At 40.5% G+C, this 25,189-nt stretch overlaps 1 protein-coding gene across 20 annotated transcripts in view; it reads right to left on the bottom strand.

Moving 5' to 3' along the window:
* The window catches only part of SGCE (sarcoglycan epsilon), a 70,213-nt gene that overhangs the window by 9,825 nt on the left and 35,199 nt on the right, over window positions 1–25,189 (bottom strand). For 12 of the 20 annotated variants that reach the window (XM_089315758.1, XM_089315760.1, XM_017344312.4 and 9 more), the window contains 5 exons: window positions 21,929–22,127; window positions 7,496–7,658; window positions 4,912–5,123; window positions 3,960–3,986; window positions 3,033–3,221 (listed from right to left, as the gene is read on the bottom strand). In XM_089315758.1, coding sequence (XP_089171884.1) covers window positions 3,033–3,221; window positions 3,960–3,986; window positions 4,912–5,123; window positions 7,496–7,658; window positions 21,929–22,127 — 790 coding nt within the window. The remainder of the gene's footprint in view (window positions 1–3,032; window positions 3,222–3,959; window positions 3,987–4,911; window positions 5,124–7,495; window positions 7,659–21,928; window positions 22,128–25,189) is intronic. The other 8 variants (XM_089315759.1, XM_017344314.4, XM_070059430.2 and 5 more) reach the window with 1 other exon arrangement.

The following is a 25,189-nucleotide window of genomic DNA, read 5'->3' as shown; positions in this document are numbered from 1 at the left end:
GTCTTGCTTGCGTAAGACAACATAAATCTTTAGCCACACTAATTCTTGGATTTCTGGTGTCAAGTCTGAAGAATAAACATGACATCTAGTAGTTAGCCCAACTGTTTATGATGATAAGATTAGTATACTTGGTACACATATGTAAAGATGAAAAGTATGCCTTTCTAGAAAAAGGTTAATTAATAAGTACAAGGCAGCATTATCCAAGCTTATACCTGGTTATCAAGTACAATAATGCCTCATCAAATATATCTCATTTTAATCTTGAGAATTCAATTGCATTCAAATGACCAAAATATTTATGTGTGTCTTGTTGGTGCTGAAATGAAACTTTAAAAACATGGCCATTTTTCAGGTAAAGAGTAAAAGTTGAATTTGCATAAGGACAGCTGTGATGAACCTGACACAATAAATTCCCTATTATCTGGCATGGTTGGAAAATGAGGTTAATGACATATTCTGGCTTATAGGGAGTTACCATAGAGACCATGCGCATATTATCCATTTCCAAGAATAAAAGAAAGATAATATACACTCAACGCTGAAACTACACCGAATGTAATTTAATTTTCCTCTGATGAGTCAGACGTACTTGATGATCCCACAGAGGCTCCTAATAATCACGGAACATCATCAATTATCTCTGTCCCTATTTATATAGAAGTGCCCGTTAATGGAGCTTTCCCATTAGTAGAAATCTGAATCACATGAAGGTTTTCTGGACTTAAAAATACATATATGTTGAAATTGTTGCAAGCTCGATGTAATAAGCTATTACATTTGCAAATAGAGAGATCTGATCAACATAATGACAGTCGTGATGGGCTCACAGAAGGACCAGGAAGATATACTTGGATGTAGACTAAACAGGAAATTTTATTTTGCTTGCATTTATGTAGCAATGTTGCAAAATTCTAACTGCAGGGAATCAGAATAATTTTAAGCAGTTATTCTCAATATATAGTTAGAAAAAGTTTCTCCCTTAAATTTTACCAGTGATAAACTGATTTAAAAACATATTCAAGTTCTCCTACTCATCATGCTAGTTTTGTGTGCTAAACTTTTGTAACATTGTATTTTGTCACTGGAAGAATTTCCCAAACTCTGTTCTTTGAAGATTACTCTGCTCTTTTCTCAAATTCCCCAAGTACATCAATACACTAAACTGTCTGAGAACTCTCCTGGTTTGAAAAGCAAACAAAACCTGTTTTCCAAGTGTACTTGGCCATTTTATTTTGAAGCAATTTTTCAATATTTTACTGACATTTTAGGATATATAAGAAATATTCATCTTAATAGGTATAAAAGCTTTTCATTTTAAAAATGAATTATAAGTCTATTCATAATTTTCATCTAGCAAAGGCAGGAGAGATTAAGAAACTGTGAATTATTACAGTATTTGCTAACATGTACCACTTCTTCTCATCAGTGTAGCCCTCTAAGGACCCGGGTTTTATGATGACCCATATTGGATAAGCTACCGACCTACAAAAGCACAGAAACCCACTCTTTTCCTTCAGGAAAAATAAATTTTGTGAAACTTCAATATATCTCAGTTACATTAGTATTTCTAAAACTCAAAAAAAAAAAAAACTGGTAGGCTTTTATTCATTTATTTGAAAGGCAGTGAGAGACACAGAAAGAGAGAGAGGGCAAGACAGAGAGGACTCTCAGCCACTGGTTCATTCCCTAAATGCCCACAATGGCCAGGGCTAGACCAGGTTGAAGCCAGGGCTGGGAACTCTAAGTTTCCCACATGGGTGGCAGGAACCCAATTACACTGTCTCCCATAGTCCACACTGGTGGGAAGCCACAGTCAGAAAGTGGCCAGAGCTGGGAACTAGACTCAGGCATTCTGATCTAAGATACAAGTATCCCAACTAGCAGCTTAACCACTAGGCCAAGGGACCACTTCAAACAATTAAAATACAGGCAATCCTTGCTACTCTTAGAAGAACCTCAAATAATTACTTAAACACGCACATATATGTACAGGTACACAGACAAAACATACCTTAGCCTATACATTTCTACATAACTGGTATTAGAGAACTTTAGGAAAATATTCATAATACCTCTATACTGCCAAAGTATTCTGGACAAATTTATCTAGTGTTACTGTTACACATTCATTACTTTTTAATCTTCAAATGGCCACATGCATTTTACTTGGTTACAAAACAAACATTCTCAAGAGGAGTAAGTACCCAGAATGGTTCCCAGATAAACTTTTAATCAATACATGTTTACTTTTTAAATCATATCTTAAAGGGTGTGCGAGAAAGAAAAGAAGGGAGAGAGAAAGATTTTTTGTTTTGTTTTCTTTCTTTCTTTGGCATATCCACTCCACCCACAAAATTGAAGTGAAAGTAGAGAACCTCCAAAGCAAACTTGTGAATTCTAGGACTTGGGGGTAACTGAATTCAATTCATTTTAACACACAGTTAAGAAAAAAAAAGGAGCCACACACTTAAGAATAAAGTTTTACCCACCATTCCTGAAGGTCAAGACCCAACGTTGAGGCCCCTACAGTGCGCTTCAAGAAAGACTGAAAGTTTCCTCCACACCCTTCCCTCGGGCACTGGTGATGGAGTGCCCTCCTGGCTCTCTGACCCCAGCCCCGCTAGCACTGAAGATGTGCACTGATAAAATACAAATGGGAAGTATCTGTTCTGGCATACATGCAAATTCCTCACACACACACATTCACACCCTAAAAGTCCTTTATCCAGAGGCAAAAGATTCAGATTATACAGATCTGTGTAACTAAAAAGTTACAAAAATTAATCAATCTGTCATGCTTTAGGATCTGCTACTCTTCTCCTCACTCATCTGGGAGCAAACATAGCTTATTACCAACGCCAAGAAAGTAGAGTTGGAAATCTACACTATCAACATCCTTTTGGTATTTTCTGTCCCAGTTTTAAACAAACAAACAAAAGCAACAACCACCAAGAGCTGTGGTCTTTACAGACGTCAGGAAAGATGCGCGTGCGTGAATATTAACGCTGATGGCTCCACAGGATACTCACTGCTGCGTCTGCATCAACGGCATGTTCGTGCTGTCATAGTTGTCTGTGTGCAGAGGAGGTATGACTTCCCCAGTTACGGGGTGGAACACAGGAAGCGTTGACAGGGGCCATGCTATTTCTCTATTCTTGGACATATCCCGGAGCTCCTTGGTAGATTTCTGAATAGCACTGTGATGGACCAGTTGAATGCTAGGTCAAAAACAAATAAAACAACATACATTCAAAATCACATATTAGCCCTTTATAAAGGTCATCAATTAGAAAAAGTCATGCAATTTTTTTTCTTTTAAAATAACAAGACACTTTGGTACTATGGGCATTCTACTACAAATGATCTCAGAAAGACAGAAATCTTACATTCTTTTAACCTACCAAATCAAAATTATAAACTGATTTTTAAAATACACAAGTCTCACATTAAACTGAGCCGTGAACACTGTTTCACTATGATGGCCCTAAGTAACTAGTTTTCTATTTATTTTCTGTGGTTAGGATAAAACTATCCATGGCTTTTTTATTATTGCTTCTGGTGGGGGCATTTACCAATACTCACAGAATTTTCATTTTATGATAGGTTATTATTGTAGATTCAGGAAAACGTGTGTGAAAGATCTTTTCATCTGTTCTCTGGTTTACAGAAATGAAGATTGGGAAATCACATAATATAAATGGCAAGTTAATGTTCTGAATCTAAAATATTTTAGGCTGAATTTTTTAACCTAAGTAGTCTTTGTTTTAAAGCCCTTTTTAGTTCTGGTTCCTTCCCTCCTCAACATCTCTATTTAGAAGCAGCTTTCACGTCTATAAAATAAACTATGAAAGATGACGAATGGAAGAAAAGCAGGACACACACATGTACATAGCATGATGGGCAACTGAGAAGCGAAAAAAAATGACAAAGAAAATAACAGGAAAGAAGACACTTACTCTGGTGTTTGCATGTTTCTCTTTTCCCTAGAAACAAAACAAAATTTATGAATTAAATAATAGCATTGATATTTGGAACATTAAGACTCTATGCTCATGGGATCTTGCATGATGTGGAAATGCTGACATTGTTACTATTAGATGCAACCAGGCAGCATTTGCCACCAGGGTGATGACATTGCTTGGATGAGTATACAAACAGCGATGAAATACTGATGAGACACACACAGAAAAATGAAAAAAAGATGGAGACTGAGAATCAGGCTCTTGGCTGCAATAAATTCCATGGCCAAACAAAATCAAGCTACATATAAAAATGGAAGAGTTTGTTACTTGCTGCTTTATTATTATTTTTTATCCTTTGCTTTGTTACTCTGACTTCAGATAATCTCAGGAGAGTACCTTAATGGACACAGATGTCCTGAAAGTACTGTCTGGGAAGTCTCATTTCTCAAATTATACCATCTTTTCATTAATTTACTCCTATGTTATTTTTAATATATTTTAAACACTTATGTTGTGCTACCCTGTTTGACAGCAGAACAATTTCAAGAAGAATTCTGACCATCGCTTCTGCTCAAACTAAGACTATTTATTTATTTAAAATGCAATTACTATGTCAGTAGATTCCAGTTTCTGCTCACAGAAGATGGCTTGGCTGACCAAAATATCTAGTGCCAATTATTCTTGGGACTGTCTTGCCAGCATGAAGTTGTATCTAGTCTTAATAATTTTTGAATAAAGTAATTATATACCCTAATTTGATTTACTAGACTCAAAACTATTTTAATTCACTTTACAGAAATAAAACACTGCAGTTTGACTTGAACACAATTTCAATTCATTTATAAAGTGCTTTATGAACTAAATGAAACTTTGCTTTTAATGAAATCCTCTACGTTGTTATCTTAGCAGGCCCTCTAATTTCTTATTAGTGGTTTAAAGTACTCACACTCCTTCCCGTCGGCAGCACATGATATAAGCAAGTATTAGGAAAAGGACCAGTGCTACTGCCGAGGGCACAGCCAGGGTAATGAGGAAATCCGTGTAATAGTCTCTGCTTTTCAAAGAGTCAGAAGGGGGTTTGTATTCTCCACCATCAGGTAAAATCCCCTCTCCACGAATCACTTCCTGATAGGTGGACACTTGCTTAGTTTTATCAACCTGATACAAAGGAAGACAGTTACACATCAAATTAGCCATTTGTAAACATTGAGAATTTAGTATCTAGACACAGCAAACTATTCCTTGACAAACGCTTTAAAAAAGTCATCCTCTCCAAGGACTTCATCCCCCTAAATTTGCAATGATTTTCTAGAGTTAGAAGAGGAACGAAAGTTGGAAAGGCTCTCTCTTCACCTACTTCTAAGTCCTTCCAACACCACATCCACACCGTGCGTGTGCACATGTGTGTGTAGCTGCTCCTTCCAGTTTCCTTCCTCCAAAGCGGATTCCTTCACACTTCTGTATACACATTCCGTTCTCCAGCGACAGACCGCTGGTGCAGAAATTAAACAAATCTTGGACTGGCTGGTAGCCAGGTAAGGAGGCAGGGATTTTAGGATCAGGGAAAGAGAAAAAGTAAAACATGAGGGACAATTTCCAAATGCATTGTCCTTGATACTTCTGGCATCCAGCTAACAGAAGTAATTTTTAGGAAAAACAGTGTAAGGAATATAGAACCCATTCAATGCCATAGTTTTTTCTAAATTCTATCCTTGCATCAAAGAACACACACAGCACATACTCTATATTAATTTGCTTCCATATTAGTATGCTTTCACTGAGCTACATGAAATTATGCTAAGGTTTTTTCAAAGGACACTAAAAAAGTAGTCATGCAAAATTTGTTATTGGTTACTCTATTTGCTATTAAAAATAATACTTGGGAGAAACCTTTATGACATTACTGAATATCTTCTTCCAAAGACACCACTTGAATAATTCTGTTAATGATACAAGCCAGTAAGAATTTTATTTTCTGCCAAAGAAGTGATACTCTGACTCTTTTAAGGGCGAGAACTAAACATCTGGTGAATTTCCTTTTTAATCCTAAACATTAAGAGGTATATTGTCAATCATGACCTTATGCTTATTATGATTAGTTCTATGAAGTTTAAGTCCTCATTTTCCACTTCTTTCATATTTTATTTATGTTTATTGTGCAACTCTTTTATTTAAGCCCCCTCAAATCTTGTGGTAAGAGGTGGCATATAAACACATACATGTAAAATGAAAACTGAAGACCCTCAACCTTTCCATTTATAAGGCCTTACCATATAAACCACAGCCTTCAAAGATAAGTCATTTTTAATCTTTCAGAGGTTAGATCATGCTACTAAACATACACTCATTTTAAGGGACAACCCTAAGTAAGCGGGAGTGTCAGGGTCTGCCACCTGCTGACGGTGGAGAGAGGACTGCAGCTGTGACTGAGTTATGACTGCAGTTGCGTGGTCTTCTGCCCCCTTGTACCATCACTACCATGACTGAAACAGTGAGCTTTGAAATTCGACAATTACCTACAAGGTACATAAACCACAACAAGTTAATGATTTTACTTGATTTAAGAAGGCAAAAAAAGAGCATTATTCTTCTCAGATGCTATGGATGTGAAGAGTCCAGGGCAAAAGGCCACAAGGGGTGCCGAGTGTTGCACCGTGAGTACTTAAGTTCCTCACTACTGGATCCCGGAAAGCCATCTGCAAGTGGCTGCTCCAAGACAAAGATGGTGACAGTTTTGTCTCTGAGTCAATAACTTTGTTCAAATGTCAACTTTAAACTAGGATCTAATTCACTGAACACCAATCCTAGTCGACAGAAGTTAAAGCTGAAGATCATTTAAACAATTAAAACAACTTTCCTTTCAGATAGCAGAATCAAAATATTGTATTTAGACATTTAATATAAAATAAGTCTACACATAAACTTTTAACATATAATTTGTAGGAAATCTTACATTTTTAGCATGCAAATTAAAAAGTGATTTAGAAAGAAATATTTAATGTTTATGAATTTATTCTTAAGGCTGTGGGTAAGACTTTAACTTTCCTCACTTGGAATCGTTTCTTATCCCTTTAACCTTCCCTACAGTTTGAGTTTCCAGGACACGGGACCACAGCATGATGCTGCCTTGCTTTCAGATTTATTATTGCTCTCCATTCTCTCCTTCCCAAGTACGGTAGCTGTAGCCTAGGTAAGAAGAGACGTTCTGCGCTATCACATGGACTCTATTATCCGTGCTGATTTAACAGCCACCTGGGTGTCCAAGGGGCTCATTTGGACCACCTGCCAAGCTAATCCAGTCCCAGCAACTAATCAAGGGTAGAGAAAGTACAAAAGTGGAGATACTCTTTCCTAAATGGATGCACTGTCAACGAATTTAGCAAATCCTTAAACGCAAAGGAAGTCAATTGCAGTTAACAAAGTAAACCCAGGATTTGTTCCTAAAAGCAATTCAGGTTTTAGTCGAATATTATCTTCAGCCACATCAATCCTAATTACATTTACAAAAGCAAAATAAAACAAAAACTCACCAATGAAATTTTGCACCAGTCAATGTAAAATTGAGTACGAAATTTTTTATCACATGTTATAACAGGCTCCATTTCTTGACTGCATCTCAATTGATTCTGTGGATTTTCAACTTCTCGTAAACAAGAAGAAAATGGGACATCGGCACCAACCATGACATAAACACTGTAAAAATGTGAGACTCTCCAGTTATCCTTTAAGAAAATTGAAAACACTGAAAAACAATCCACCCTGAATGCCAGATTTATCCTTTAGAATTGAGGGATTAACTAGAATCATCCTTAAGGTAGGGGCCTAGGCTTTAAAAGCAGTGATTCATGTAGGGGCTTCTTTTCATTCATTCCTTTAGTCAACCAATATTTACTGAGCTCGTTAGTGAACAGGATACTTCCTTCATCCTACATTAATTTCAGAAATTTCAGTACATTCCATTTCACTCAAACTAGTCATGTTTAACATTCTGATTACTAGACCATTAATATTTTAGAAATTATTCTTAAGGCAAATTTTCTAGAAAACAGCTCTGTCACCAACATAGTAAGTAAGTAGTAGATTTTTACTTGAGCGCATTACAGCACTGTGAAATTACATCCTTGGAAGTACGGGAGTTCTAGGCAGACTCTGCTGTTTTACTCAAACTGTTGCCAGTTTTTCTAGTATAAACCTCTACATACCTGGTCTCTCATTAGGGAGCATCTCAGTCTTTTACAACATAGAAAAGAAAAACTACTGCTTGGTAAACACAAACAGGAAAAACAAAATGATCTTGGTGTGCTCCTTAGCATTTGTGGGGGAAAAAACTATCTAATAGTTAAAACTGAAGATAGTGACAGTATCTTTAAATTATCTTGGCGCACCCTGAAGAGAAAGGAATCTTGCTGGCTTTTCAAAAAGAATACAAAATCAAAAATTACTCCAAGTAAATATTTAGAATGCTATTACTACTTACAAAAGGAAGTAAGTTCAATAAAATTCTAGCCTCTTCCTTGTAAAAACAAACTGACCCTAAAATTCATAATAAAATTCAAGAGACTGAGAAGAGCTAACAAACCAACCAACAAACCAAAAAAATCTTGACTAAGAAAAACAAAACTGAAAAACAATTCCCAATTTGAAAACTACTCAAATCTCTAAGATGTTGCAGTTCTGGCGTAGGGATGGACACACTGATCAGTGGAATAGAACAGACAATAGACAAATAAAGTCTCAAATTCAGAAATTGATTATTTTCACAGGCACCAGGACAACACAAAGGAGAACAGAACAGTTCCTAGAACTGACAGTGCTGGGACGATTGGATATCCACATGAAAAGCAATGAAGATGTGTGGCTCCTCCGCCCGCGGATGAACGACACCGGACGCTGTTGATCCCCCTTCAGTAGGGTTTTTATTACAGTAAAGCAAGAGCAAGTAAAGAGAAGAAAAAAGGAGCGAACGAACGAACTGTGCCGGCTCTATTCCCCCTTTATAGTCCTCTCCCACCAATCCGTGCCCTGCTGGCGTTCCTGCAGTCATCACACCAATCAGGTCTCTGTCCACGCGCTAAGCGTGCCGTTCTCTTCCAATCAGAGGTTGGATCAGCTCCTGCAACTTCTAGCAGCCATGTTCTGTAACGTTCAATTCCGCATTCTTGTACTTCCTCTCGACGCCATGTTGTGGGAGACAGGCCCTGCCTCCCACAAAGATGGACTCCTTGCCTCACACCATACACAAAACTTGCCCAAAATAAACCAAGGAGGACGATTTCCAGTTTCTGATCTAGCACATAAGCCATCATGACAACAAGTAAAAAGCTGAACAAACTGAAAACATAAACAATTATGTTTAGGTCCACAAGAGAAGTGAGACCACAGGCAAACCACTGTCCCCAGGACTGCAGGGCCACACTCAGAGCACCACAACTCACTGGAGAAGAAACTCAAAGACTGAAACAGCCGAGGGAACCAGTGCCGAGGTAGAAAACTATAACTGATTAATCGTGAGCAGCATGGAAAATTCTGAGATTTAGCAGCTCTAGAGGGGCATTGAGTTTTATCTGGGGGCTCTACCAGGTTGTTACAATGAGTATCAGAGAAGAATTCCCTCCTGCTTCCAGCAGAGAGAGGGAAAATGGAACCATATGGAAATACAGTGGCACATTCTGTTCCTCTTAGCAAAGTCTGTCCTCAGGAAAAACTTACTTAACGAGAACCCAGTGAGCAGGGGCCATTATCAGAGCCCTACTGTCCTAAGGGAAAGGAAATACCCAACCAACCACAGCTGTCTCTATCCTTCCATGTGGAGGAAGGAAAATGGCCAACTCCGGGCCACGTTAGCCATCCCATCCCACCTAAAAGGACAGGATGAGAAGCACATGTAAAGTTGCCCGTAACCAGGTACGGCTCAGGACAAGACTGAGAACCAGTCACAGGATTTCAGACTGCTTCCCCTGCCTCCACACTCACCACTGCATTACTGATGGCCCTTTAGACCATTTTTTTGCACAGTAAATCAGTCTGGCTATCAAGAAAAAAAAAAACCTACAAAACACACTGAAAGGCAAGAAACACAGTTTGAAAAGGCTGGATAAGCATCAGAATCAGGCTCACTATTACAGGGATGTTGGAATTATCAGACCAGAAATTTTTCAAAAACTAATATGCAGAGGACTCTATTAAATAGAGCTGTTTTCCAAGAAATGTTAAAAGAAGTTCTTCTGAGAGTTAAAACACAGGGGGGAAGAACACAGTAAGACTCAGAAACTCGGATTTACATAAGAAAAGAAGAACATTGGCGAAAGAGTAAGTAGAGGTCCAATACAAACTTTTATTTCTCTTATTTTTGTTAAAGATTTATTTGAAAGGCAGAGTTACAGAGAGGGAGGGAGGGGGAGAGAGAGAGAGAGAGAGAGAGAGAGTCTTCCATCCACTGGTTCACTCCCGCAAAGGCCAGAGCTGGGCCGACCCAAAGCCAGGAGCCAGGAGCTGCTTCTGGGTCTCCCACGCAGGTGCAGGGGCCCAAGAACTTGGGCCATCTTCCATTGCTTTCCCAGGCCATAGCAGAGAGCTGGTTCAGAAGTGGAGCAGCTGGGAGTCGAACCAGTGCCCATATGGGATGGCAGCACTGCAGGTGGCAGCTTTACCAACTATGCCACAGTGACAGCCCCATCTTATTCTTAATTGATTTAATACACAACAGCTGTTTAAAGTAACAACAGCTGTTTAAAGTAACAACAGCAACAAGACATTCATTTGTGTATGCCTATCTATGCTTACATATAAGCAAAGTGAAAGACGATAGTAAAAGATACACCATGGTGGAAGAGGGATCATTTTGTTATTATAAGGTGTTCTTATGACCCATGAAGTGGTACTGTGGTATTTGAAAGAGTACTTGGTATACACATATTGCAAACTCCCAGGCACTAAAAAATGAAAAAAGAAGTACAAGCTTAGTGGCTGGCGGCGCGGCTCACTAGGCTAATCCTCCGCCTTGCGGCACCGGCACACCAGGTTCTAGTCCCGGTCGGGACGCCGGATTCTGTCCCGGTTGCCCCTCTTCCAGGCCAGCTCTCTGCTGTGGCCAGGGAGTGCAGTGGAGGATGGCCCAAGTGCTTGGGCCCTGCACCCCATGGGAGACCAGGAGAAGCACCTGGCTCCTGCCATCTGATCAGCGTGGTGCGCCGGCCTCGGCGGCCATTGGAGGGTAAACCAACGGCAAAAGGAAGACCTTTCTCTCTGTCTCTCTCTCTCACTGTCCACTCTGCCTGTCCAAAAACAAACGAAAGTACAAGCTTAGCGACAAAAGGAAATTAAGTAATAAGCAGTGCTCAATTAAAAAAAAATACAAACATGGGGCTGGCGCCGTGGCTCACTTGGTTAATCCTCTGCCTGCGGCGCCGGCATCCCATATGGGCGCCAGGTTCTAGTCCCGGTTGTTCCTCTTCCAGTCCAGCTCTCTGCTGTGGCCCAGGAGGGCAGTGGAGGATGGCCCAAGTGCTTGAACCCCTGCACCTGCATGAGAAACCAGGAAGAAGCACCTGGCTCCTGGTTTCAGATCGGCGCAGCGCCAGCCGTAGCAGCCATTTGGGGGGTGAACCAACGGAAGGAAGATCTTTGTCTCTGTCTCTCTCTCTCACTGTCTAACTCTATCTGTCAAAACACACACACACACACACACATACACAAAGTGGAAAAGTGGGGGCTGGCATCGTGGCAAGTGGCTTAAGCTGCCACCTCTCAGGCCAGCCACACACATGAATGCCGGCTGCTCCACTTTTGGTCCAGCTCCCTGCTGATGCTACAGGGAAAGTAGCAGATGACAGCACATAGTGCTTTGGCCCCTGCCACCCACGTGGAAGACGTGGATGGGCCTGACCCAGTCCCGGCCATAGTGGCCATTTGGGGAATGAACCAGCAGATATAAGATCTCTCCCCCCATACCCTCAACCCTCTGTAAATTTGCCTTTCCAATAACTAACTAACTAAATAAATAAATCTTTTTTAAAAAGTGGGAAATAAATCAATCTTTTTTAAAAGAGTGGGGGCAGTGATGTGGCAAAGCAGATTAAACCTCTGCCTGGGGTGTCAGCATCCCATATGAGTGCCAGTTGGACTCCCTATTCTTTCACTTCCGATCCAGCTCCCTGCTGATGAGCCTGAGAAAGTAGCCAAAAACGGCCCAAGTGCTTGAGTGCCTGCATCCACATGGGAGACCTAGAAGAAACTCCTGGCTCCTGGCTTCGGCCTGGCCCAGCCCCAGCTGTTGCAGCCATTTGGAGAGTGAACCAGCGGACGGAAGATCTTTCTTTCCCCCTCCTAGCCATCTCTCTGTAACTCTGCCTTTCAAATAACTAAATTTGTAAAAATAAAAAGTGGGAAGGTGTAAAAAAACAAAAATAGGGATAAAAAACAAAGGCAACTAAAAAATGCAGTAACAAATATGTTAGTAATTCAACTATATCATTAATCACTTTAACCATCAATGATATAAATGCAACTAAAAGAGATTGTCATAGTGAAATAAAACACAAAATCCAATTATATACTATATAGAAGAAATCTACTTTAAATATCAAAACAGATAGGAAAAAGCAAGCTGATGAAGAAAGATATGCTAACACTAATCAAAAGAGAACTCGAGTAGCTATAGTAATTTCACAGGACAGATCGCACAGCAAGGAAACTTACGAGGCACAAAGGAAGTTATAACATAACAATAAAGGATCAATTCCCCAAGAATACAAAACCAACCCTCATGTGCATGCACCAAGTAATGGAGCATGAAAACCAGGACACAACAACTGATGAGAAAGGATGAATCCACTGTCCTAGTGGAAATTCCCATATCCTTCCTACCAGAACAGATAACATTCAGCAGGCAGAAAACTGGCCAAGACACAGTTCAACTGAACAACATCTTCAGCGAATATCAGAATACACATTCTTCTCGAGAAGAACATTCACCAACATTTAAGCCATGAAACACAACCAATTTAAAAAGAACAGACTATGTGCAATGTTTGCTCTCAGACTACAATGGAATTAAAACTATAAATCAGTATCAAAAGAAAACTAGAAAGTCCCAAAATGCTAAGGCAATTACACAACACATTTCTGAGTAACACAAGTGTCAAAAAAGTCTTGAGAGAAGTTTTAACATATTTTTGAACTAAATGAAAATGAAATGATAACTTATCAAAATTTGTGGGGTGCAGCAGAAGTAGTATCTAGAAAGACATTCATAGCAGTGAATGTCTATATCAGCTTCCTTCATAATTGTTAGAACTTGGGGACAATGAATACGTCCTTCAATACATGCGTGATTAATCAATGGGGCACACCCTGGAAGATGCAGTACTATTCAGTACCAAAAATAAATTGGCTCTCATGCCACAAAAAGACGTGAAGACCTGGGAGAAACTTATCTGCATATTAAGTGAAGGAAGCCAAGCTGAAAGGCTCTATACTGCATGACTCCAACTAAATGATGCTACGCAAAGAGCAAACTACACAGTCAGCAAAAAGACCACCAGTTCTCAGGGGCTCGGGGAAAGGAGGATTGGACACACAGACCACAGGCGACTTTCAGAGTAGGGAAACTACTCTGAATGCTAATGCAATGTAATGATACAACTGTCATCACACGTATGTACAGACCCAGACAATGGACAGCACAAAAGTGGAACCTAATGTGAACTAAGGACTCTGGGAAATAATGACGTGTCAGTGTAGATTCATCAATCATCAAAATGCAAAGTTAAGCCAATGTAAGCATTAAGTTGAGACCAAAGCTGTGAAGGCACCTGCGCAATGGGGCACAGTCACATAGACACACTTGTATTTTACATCACATGTCAATCAGGATTTAGTATTGATCTGAAAGTGCTTAAAAAAAAAAGAAGGAAAACTATGGTACCTCAAGGAAACAATGATTAAACAATGAACTGAAACTAAAGATTAAAAACTGAATCAAAAACTCAGAAGTAGACAGGAGACACCACTGGTAAAGCAGTTAAGTGATCAGGACTATAAACATATTCTTTTTTTTTTTAGAAGATTTACTTATTTATTTGAAAGGCAGCATTACAGAGAGGCAGAGGCATTCAAAGAGAGAGAGAGAGAGAGAGAGAGAGAGAGAGAGAGGTCTTTCATCTGCTGGTTCACTTCCCAGATGGCTGCATCGGCCAGAGCCAGGAGCTTCTTTCTGGCCTCCCACTCAGGTGCAGGGGCCCAAGGACTTGAGTCATCTTCCACTGCTCTCAGGGGCCCAAGGACTTGGGTCATCTTCCACTGCTCTCCCAGGCCATAGCAGAGAGCTGGATGGGAAGCAGAGCAGCCAGGACTCGAACCAGCACCCACATGGGATGCCTGTAATGCAGATGGCGGCTTTTACCCACTATGCCACCCTGCCGGCCCCAACATATTCTTTTTAAAACAAATTATTACTTTCAAGCTTCACATAAAGCCAATTTCTATCCCCTTATTAACTGCCTCGCCAACACCATATTTTGTCTTGATAACTGAAATATATTTGTAAATACGGAGACAAAATGAATATTTCTTACAACTGCTAATGGCCTTCTTGTTTAAACATGACAGTGATTTGCATTTGTAATTAGCGAGATTTTAAACTAATTCACTTCCAGATAATATAAATGGGCATAAAAATTTTGGGTGCTTTAAAATTTTTTTCATAAATTATAAAAACAATATAAAGACATTACAGAAAACTTAGGTTATAAAAGCGGAACACATTTACATTACCAGGAAAACTATTTTCATTTTCCAATGTACCTTGCAGAATATTTTTCAAATGCATATATTTTAACCTAATTGCAATCGTCTCTAAAATATAATTTTGCATCCTGCTTTTTCACTTAATACATCATAAGCATTTTCCATATTGTAGTCTTTGTAATTATAGTTTTATGGCAATATAATTTTTAAAGTGCACATGATTTATTCAGCAATTACTGCAGAGTTGGACATGCAGTTGCTTCCAATTTTTGATGTTATAAATAATATTGTGAAGACAATCTCTGTGCATATTCCTTAATGTTACTATCTTAAGAGAGATGCCTAGAAGTGGAAACACTTTTATGACAGTTGACACTCACTGCCAAATGACTTTCCTCTCCACTTGGACGATCATAAACTTCACAAACTTAGTATGTTCCCAGCTGAGCTCATCGTCACCCCACCCCACCTCTGCCTGTCCCCCCTTCTATCTTCTTCTCTCAGTGACTGGCATCCCCAGATGCTCAAGTCATGAGCTCAAGCACCATCATCTTTGACTCCTTCCCCCGTCTCCACATATTCAATCCATCATCACTCTCTGACACGGCCCTGAAATAACTCTGCATGCACACATCCACTGTCCCATCCCCTGGTGCAACGCTTAGTTCCATCGCCGTCATTTTCCACAGGGAACGAACCAACAGTCCCTTAGTGGTTCCCCCTGCACCCAGCCTTTCCTGCTATTCCCCAGGAGGCTGTGGGCTGAATGAATGAATGAATGAATGGCATCACACCAGTCTAAAAACACAAGCACAGCACAAATGTCACCCTAAGGAGCAGCAGATACTGGATTTGTCTTATAGGTTAAAAAAAAGTATTGCTTCTTTCATAGAATCAATAAGTTTGAACATGCTGTCTATCTTAATAATTTAGCATGAAGCCATATGTAACACCAATTGCACAGTATACAAATAAAATTGTTTTTCATAATTTGATTTTTTCCTTTTAGATAGCTTTTTGAGATACAGAAATCTAAAACTTTCATGAGGTAAAATGAGGATGATCTTTACCTCTCTGACCTCAGCTGATGTTTTCAAACTTCAAATATGTAAATCAATGAGATGGGAGTGTATTTTCAAGTACAATGTTCTCAATGAATGGTAACAAAATAGAATGCCTCAAATTATTAAAAATTGGAGTACATTACATAAATTGTTTCTTATGGATAATTGTTTCTTCCAGTTGGAGAAATTCAATCTCTGTTCTATGAAGTACAGTACTTACATTGAGGTCTTTAAGCACACAACGTGAAGGGCCAGTGCTGTGGCACAGTGGGTAAGCTGCCACCTGTAACACCGGCATCCCATACAAGTGCCAGTTCAAGTACTGGTTGCTCCACTTTTAATCCAGCTCCCTGCTAACGTACCTGGGAAAGCAGTGGAGGATGGCCAAGTACTGCCACCCACATGGGAGACCAGGATGGATTTGTAGGCTCATAGCATTGTCCTGGCCCAGCCCTAGCCTTTGTGGCCATTTGGGGCCTCCCTCTCTGTAATTCTGCCTTTCAAACAAATAAAATAAATCGTTTAAAAAAGCACATAATGTGAAGAGACAAGCAATGGGTAAATAATTTAAATCAAAACTCTTTTCAGCAATAGCTAAATAGGTCCAATGATTGTATGTTTTCCCGAGGTTTCACTAATTGATGTATTTTATTCTTTGGTTGCATATAGGAAACAGAAACCAGTTCAGAGAAGAATGTGTTCATGTGGATTACATGTTGCCTGGGATCCTTGAGCTCTCAAAAGCAGCAGGACTAGGCTTCGTGTCTTTCCTCTACCCCACTTCTTTTTTCTGTACATATCTGCAGTAACACAATACAAAAATAAGGGGCCGGCACCGTGGTGCAGTAGGTTAATCCGCCTGCGGTGCCAGCATGCCATGTGGGTGCCAGTTCTAGTCCCGGCTGCTCCTCCTCCAATCCAGCTCTCTGCTCTGGCCCGGGAGGGAGTGGAGGATGGCCCAAGTGCTTGGGCCCCTGCATGGGAGACCAGGAGGAAGCATCTGGCTCCTGGCTTTGGAACAGCGCAGCTCCAGCCATAGTGGCCATTTGGGGAGTGAACCAGGGGAAGGAAGACCTTTCTCTCCGTCTTTTCTCAATAAATAAATAAATAAAATCTTTTAAAAAATGCAAAAATACGATGAAAAAAAAGAACAAAGGCTTAATTTGATTATAACAAAACATAAAACAAAAATGAAAAAGTAAACAAAAACTGGGGGAAAACTGAAAAATTGACAGGATTAGTAATTCTGTTGTAATCCAAAGCAGGGGTTTGTTTCACCCAACTTCCTCATACTCCATTCAAACTAGGAAAAACAGTAAGTGCTGCAATTCGCATTACTGGAACGGGAGAAGTGTGGCAATTCCTTGGAAAGGGAGAAGTGTGGCAATTCCTTGGAGACCTGAAGGTTTTGTCAGCACTGAATTTGAGAAGAATTCTTCCTTGTGTTCATGTTCCTCTCATTCATGCTCATCTGACAGGCCTCACGGATGCCACTGGGTCCCCCAAATCAAAATCTCTATGCCGTACTTCCTGCATTCAGTCTTTCCCTGATTTCTCTAAGTGTGATCTCTCCACGATGAAAACTTAAACGATCATCCATTTCCTGCAAAGGAACTGACTACTTCAGGATGAGAACAACTTTTCCTGGTATGCAAAGCCCAACACGACCTGGTCTCTGCTGCCCTGGTAACAATCAGTTCTGGACTCTTCTCATCTATTTCCACGCTTAGATTACCAAATCCCCTCTCCCCATCACGCTTGTTTTAATTTGAACGATACAGCAAGCAAGAAAGATCTTACTGTCTGCTGGTTCACTCCCCAAATGCCTGCAACAGTCCGAGCTGGGCTAGGTGGTGGCCAGGAGCATGGACTCCATGCAGGCTTCTGCTGAAGGCATCCCCTCTTCCTAGAGTTCTTCCTCACATCCCAGCAGGTGCACACGCACTCTTCTTTTCAACTCAGTTCAGGTTTCACCTGCTCTCTGCATCCTCCCCAAGCACAGGTGACGTGCAGGAGTTCTCTCTGTGAACACCTCAACTGAGTTACGCACGACATTGATTTGAACGATCTGATCTTCTATCCAGTTTCTAGAAGACTGTCACATAAATTGTATTTTTTAAAACATTGTGCCAAAGACATCAGCAGTGTTCTCCCATTAAAAACTACTAATACATGTTATAAATGTAAACTATGAAAGAAAAAAATTGCATAATTTAGAACAGACTACTGAACATGCAGCTGAACTGATTTTGTTGATTAGTTCTGTAATAAAAATGGACTGATACGGGTTTCCAGTTTTTATTTTATTAAAGACATTATCAAGAATTCCTGTCTCAGATCAGCACCATTTCACGAAGGAAATGATATCTGCATGGAACATATAGAAGGGACACAAAGGGCAACTAAGTCACCAAAGATGGAGACAAGTTCAGAACCTGACTTCCCATCAGCCTGACACTTGCCAGTCACTGAGTTGCATTATCTTCCTCAAGTACAACTTCTTACTGAGGACTCTGACACAGACAAAAATCAGACAATTAATTTGAGGGAGAAGTTTCTGAGATGGTCTAGAGAATAAATTACGACTCTGCTGCTGACTGAGGCTAAATCTGCATGATTTGGTAACCAGAGGAAATAGTGGTAGGTTTGACAATCTCTTATGAAAAGTGAGTATATTCTTTAATCCTCACACCCCATCATTCCCTTCATAGCCACCATTTACACCACGTCATTCAACTGCGGTTGGCAGTTATGACATGCCTAGAATGAAACATGAACCTGCTCCTCTTTCCACCAGCTTTATCCCAGGCTAAATACATCCACGAATCCTTAGCCCCTGGCTCAGCGTCAAGAGCAAAAGCAGCACTGAGACCAGCCCCAGAGACAGCACAGTTGCTTGGGGGTTATGGCAAGTGAAAATGAATTTTTTCAGAGGGCTCAACCCTCCTTTGCAGAAGCTTACTCACTTTGAAGTAAATCTTTATAATTGTTTTCTGTTTGCTTTAGGAGCAGTCTGAAGGCTGTCAGTGAGTTCTGCAGAAATGAAACAACGCTCATCAGGAAAGAGGAGGAGCAGGGATGCTGCAGAGTGGGTTCTTGAAGACTGGTGCTTACTAGCACTTTAGGTTTCCTCCAAGGGTCTACACTGAGAGCTACTCCGTCATCTGCTGTTTATTTGACTACATAGATCAAGTATGGAAAACAATCTGCCATTAGTAGATTGTCACTGTCATGGTAATAGGAAAACATTTCATAGAGTTTTTAAAAATTTTTATAAATCCAGGACCACTACTTAAGCTATGCATTAAGCAGAACATTTATTAGGTGATTAATAAAAAACATCTGACACATAGAAAATGTATATATTTAAGTAAGAATTTTAGAAAATCAAGGGATGTGATTCCTTTGCTATCTCTGTTCCTACCTCTTGATAACAGAAAACTGAAGCAAAAAGTGTATTAATTAAAGACAATATTCCTCCATTCAATAGGAAGTCACCAGAGATGAATTAAGCATAGACTCATTTCTAAATTCAAAGCAAAAATCTGTCTTTGTTACTATGACATTATATGACAACTAAAGAAACTGTGCATAATCATCCCCAAGAACAAACATTTCTTCTGAATTACTATTCAAGTAGGATCTTATTTTACTGGTGCTTGTATAGGGCACTGGAGTAACAGAGGTGGCACTGGGCACAATTTATAGAAATGCTATTTTAAAAGACTCCTCATATGAATACTTTGTAAAGGTTAAGGCTTAACATTAAATTAAAACTCATGGAAAGCATTTCAAGTTGGGAAGGGATCTGAGACAAGAGTCTAAATAAATGCCGCAGGACTGACTCTCTCAAATATCTCACAGCATGTGCCGCCCTCTAGCAGGTGCTGGGGGTCAGTCAGCTAATGACTGAATTCTCCAACAAGTACTTGTAGGACAAAAATTCTGTTCTTAATTTAGAGTCACATGCTCAGGCCCAGCCCTGGGCTCAAAGAAGTAGAAGGGCAGGAACATATCTGTATTTTTAATAATGCTCCCCTGGCAGTCCTCAGGCTAGATATGGTTGAGAAGCACTGTTTTAGGTCAGTGTACTTTGTTTTCTTAAAGATACATATATTTATTTATTCAAAAGTCAGAGTTACAGAAAGAGAAAGAGAGAGGGAGAAAGAGAGAGATCTTCTATCTGCTGGTTCATTCCCCAAATGGCTGCAACAGCCAGAGCCAGGCCAGGCTGACCCAGGAGCCAGGAGCGTCTCCTAGGTCTCCATGAGGGTAACAGGGGCCAAGCACTTGGGCCATCTTCTGCTATTTTTCCCAGGCCCTTAGCAGGGAGCTGGGTTGAAAGTGAAACAGCTGGGACTTGAACTGGTATCCATGTAGGATGCTGGTACTGCAGGCAGCTTTGCCTGCTGTGCCACAGCACCAGCCCCCCGAGTCTAGTTTAGAGGGTTGCTTACCACGACTGAAAGGAGAAGGGGTGAGCCCCAAAGAATGGCACCTATAGAAAGCTCCACCAATGCCTGGCTTTTGTGCCTGCTTCCTCCAACACCTTTTACTTGTTTTAACAGTCATTGTGGAACGCATCAGTTCACAAAAATGGTTGAGAAAGGTCCCTATTTGGAGCATGCTTTCAGGAGAGATTCCTCTTCCACAGCCCTGCTTCGCCTTCTCGGTGGGAAACAGGACCATACCACACCTCTGAAGTGAAATGTAAGCTCCAAAATGGAAAAGACCAACTATTTCCCTCAAAGCACTTCGATATGTGCTTGACTGACTTCAAAAGCCACTGCTGTAACAGAAGACAAAATTTAATTCTAAAATGTTTCAACTGAACTTAAAAACAAGAAGTTCACTGATTTTCCCCACCTGCGCTTGCCTGCTCCCTCAGACTTCTGTGTTTGTGACCTTCCCCTTTAAGCTACCCTTAAATTTAATTCTTAATGACCCAAGTGTCCTAGTTCATTCCAAATTACCACCTGTTTAAAAGTGTGTTGGGGGCCGGCGCCACGGCTCAATAGGCTAATCCTCCACCTAGCGGCGCCGGCACACCGGGTTCTAGTCCCAGTCGGGGCGCTGGATTCTGTCCCGGTTGCCCCCTTCCAGGCCAGCTCTCTGCTGTGGCCAGGGAGTGCAGTGGAGGATGGCCCAAGTGCTTGGGCCCTGCACCCCATGGGAGACCAGGAGAAGCACCTGGCTCCTGGCTTCGGATCAGCGCGGTGTGCCGGCTGCAGCCCACCAGCCGTGGCGGCCATTGGAGGGTGAACCAACAGCAAAAGGAAGACCTTTCTCTCTGTCTCTCTCTCACTGTTCACTCTGCCTGTCAAAAAAAAAAAAAAAAAAAAAGTGTGTTGGGATTATGGGTGAAGATGGAGTCAGAAAGTTGGGTTATTTGTGCAAAACCTCCTGTATTTTTTTAGGATTGGGAGTGGGAGCGGGAAAAGCAAATCTCCAAGATATTGATGTTGATACTTTCAATTTACACAGGCTGTGTTTCTTGATCTCTATAGGGATACAGGTCGTACTTTGGTCTTAGCATTGCATGAATATTGACAAATCCCTTCCGAATGTGTTGTCGTCATTATAACAACTTTGGGGGAATATGCTGCCCACTGGACCAGATGAGCAAATCAGGGCACAGAGGAGCTTAGCATTTGCCTATTGTCACCCAGTCTGTGAGTGACAAGGCCAGGCTTTAGGCTCTCGTGTCACAGGAGCGGTTTTCAAATCCAATCCAGCCATCAGTCACCAACACATGGTGGAAAGAATGTTAAAGGCGAAGAAACAGTTTCCTAGAATAAAGTTACAGCCGTCGCGCATCCTTCTGCAGCTGATAACTGGGCCATCAATTTCCTTTGAAATTCATGGCCTTAAATAATCAGCTTTCTCTATGGAAGACACAAAAGACTTAGTGCTATAATTTATGATGCTGATCCTGATCTACAATTACATTCACAGGTCCTGGAACCTGAGATATGAAGAACCATTAACACAAGCGCTTTGTCAATACAGAAAATTGCTAGTATGTGCATATCTTTATAATATCTGTTTCTTATTAAAACGAAAAATGCAACAGGCCATCGTCCATCTGTAAGTCTGATAAAATCACCATATTTAAAATCCATATTTAAGGCAACGAGATAAAGGTCTGCTTACCCCTCCTTCATGTCATTAATGGGAAGCGGCACCCGGCCACCCCTGTCTAGGGCCGACGTGATGTTGATGGCATTCAGGCGCTCCGGCTGCCACACATTTTTCACCGCCCCCAGAAAGTCTCCGAGAACCTCACTGGCCAACATTTCTTCCACGTTCATATTTTTAATGAAGAATTCTGCCTGATATGGCAATGGGAAGTCTAATTTTGGTGAAAAAGGGTATGCATATTTTTAATGAAGTAGTATTTTAAAAGAGAAACAAAAGAACAATTTGAGTTTGGTTCAGTTCTGTCACGATCCTGGCAGTAGAGAGTGGCTGTGGTACTAGGCAGCTGTCTGGACACGTGGCTTCTGCAGCCCTGGACTGACCCAGCAGCAGACTGACAATATGTGGGGGAAAAAAGTCTGTCCTGAACACGTACAGACTTCATTTTTTGTTACTCTTCCCTAAACGATATAATACTGGTTTACATTGTAGTAGGTATTAGAGTTAATCTAGAGATGATTTAAAGTATGGTGGGGGCTCATCTTTTACATAGGGAACTTGAGCATCTGCAGAATTCAATATCTGAGGTGGGGTCCTGGAACCAAACCCTTACAGGCACTGAGATGCCGTCAAAGGCTTTCTGCATAGCAAAGAGTGTATCTACAAACAAGACATCCAGTAGGAACAGAACTTATCTACGATATGATGAACTCTGAAGTTCAGCAGGGCAAGTATAAGATTCAGCCATAAGTGGAAGAAAGATTTAATCTGAATTTTTAATTTATAGTATTGCTATTTTTAAGAGCATATGAATCCTCTTCCTACAAAAAGTACTGATTATATGTTCATTAAAAATTCCAAAAATCAGAGTAATTCTATTTTGATCACTCCATAATTAAAAATTTCATAAAAATGATAAAGATTTCATACAATTCTTTTTCTCACATTGGTAAGACATTAATTAGCTGTTTTCCCCAAAATTTTTCTTTAACATTTCATAATATTGTGATCCAACCCAATATCAAATTCAAGTCCTCAGGATAAGAAAGACTAAATGGACATAAAAATATTTCAGCTTTTCCAGTATTACTCTTGAATTATCAACACCATTTCCCATACTATGTTTTATTCAGATAAAGAATGGATTTTATTTAATAACATTTCTGTAATACAGGTTAATTTTTAAAAAACTGTTGACTAGGAGGCAAGCAAAGCTAAGGGAGTTAGGTGGATATAACATTTAGTGTCCACAAGAGGCGAAGAGGTGTTTGCGCTTTCTCTGTCCCATCAGATGGAGGAGGTTTATCTTCGGCAGGCTCCAGGAACACACTGTAATTTCAACTTCCCTCCTTGGACTTTTATCTCAGCTAAAGGACATCATGTATAAAAGTGCTCTGCAGAGTCCCTAACACATGATAAGAGCACAAAATATGAAACTTTATGTAACAATTAAAATAACAAAGGAAGCAGGAAGAAGGGTGGGAGTGAGGGAGGGAGGGAGGATGTGGTGGGAAGTGTTATTATGTACTTAAAACTGTATGTAAGAGATACCTGAAATTTGTTCCATTTATATAAATAAAAATATGAAATTTTAGCTCTTAAAGTAAAAAAGGCTGACTATCTGAAATCTTACTAAAAGAAAATGTTTCTGCTGTACTTTGGAAATTTATATTCATTAAATAAAAGTTAAAAAAAAAGTTTCTGACTACGCAGATGTAAAGTGCTCAACAGGGCTCACACTCTGTATCTTCTCATTTATTTCAATAAAGTCAAGGTATCTGTGAAGTCTTCTATTCCTATTTAAAAAATAAAAAATAAAAATTACAGAATGAGTACCTGAACATTTGATGACCTCATTTCTTATGAAACCTCTTTCATATCAAAATCATAGGATGCCAGAGATGAAGCCAGGAAAGAAACTGTGGCTTCAAAGTTTTCAACAGGATGTGGTCAGTTCTTCTGAAAGACCCTAATCACAGAGGGTCCTTTCTTTGTCTCCTATGTGGACAATTCTTGGGCTATCATCTTACTAGGTCTGTTTAGTGGATGGCCCATCTGCGATCTTCTAATATTCAATATATTTGTTCTCTTTTATGCAGACAACTGTCCTGTTACAAATACATTCCCTCTCTTATACAGAAAAAAACAGTAGTTTAATCATGTTACATTTTCCTCCATACCTGGAAATAATCATGCAGAAATGTGTGATGATGAAGAGTTTCTTGGCAATAAATAACACCATATTTATAAAGAATACCAAACATAGTTTTTGAATATGCTGGAAGTCTATAACCTATTCATTTAATTCCATGTCTACATCTGGCTTTCTAAGGAAACAGGCATAACTTTGTTCTTAAAATCACTGCTACTTTTTTTGTGAGAAATGTTATTTGGCTTTTCTTGATCCATGCGGCCCTGCTGCTTGGCTCCCTTTCCTAGACCCGCTGCGAGGCCTGTTGCTACCACCACGCCCCTTGGCGGCTCTGGGCTGTGCGGCTGCCTGCTGTCTGTCCCGCCAAGAGCTGTTGCCAGGCATCCCAGAGATGACTCACAGCAGCTTTCTAACTCTGGGGAAATCCCAGGTCTGCTATATTTGTAAGTCACAGAGGCCAAGAGAACAGTAGGCCAACAGATCGGTGGCAGGCCTCGAAGGCGCTAAACCCAATTTAGAGAATCACTTTATGTACTCTCCTGGAACTCCACGCCATGTGAGTCTACACGACTAATTTCCCATTAGGTCGCTCCAAACCAGAGCAGCTGGGCAGGGAGTTGGACACAGCGTGATTACCCTGGTATACAATTCTTACTGTTTGTTTCCTTCGACCTTATCTGAGACAAACAGTGTGAGTGTAGGCCAGGCTCAAAGATGCACATTCCGGTGCACATATTCATTCTGTCTGGGCCAGCAAGGACAAACGCATGACCTTTAAGTTCAGTGCTTTTCCAGGAGTTTGGAGCCGCTGAACTCCACATAAGAGGCAATGGAGCAGCTCTGCCTGAAGTCAAAGTGGAGCCTCCCCAAACTCATCCACTCCTATTTCCTCATCGGCACACCTTCAAAACCCCTGACTCAGATAAACAGAGCCTCATGGCAGATTTCAATCTGACAGCTGCCCCGCAGGCTTCCATCATATGTAATGGACCACAGATCCCCAGACAACACCACCTATTAAGATGCCTTGTGTACTCTATGTCTCCAGCACTAGGACTAGACTTGAGAAGGCAGATGTTCAAGCTGAAGACTAGGCAGTATTTCAGTTGGTAGGGATGCCCACA

Source organism: Oryctolagus cuniculus, chromosome 16, assembly GCF_051225735.1.
Source record: "Oryctolagus cuniculus isolate XC-2025 breed Fujian yellow rabbit chromosome 16, ASM5122573v1, whole genome shotgun sequence".
In the NCBI taxonomy this organism is placed as follows: Eukaryota; Metazoa; Chordata; class Mammalia; order Lagomorpha; family Leporidae; genus Oryctolagus; species Oryctolagus cuniculus.
Note: the sequence above shows the minus strand (reverse complement) of the source record. Positions and strands in the feature narration are given on the sequence as shown.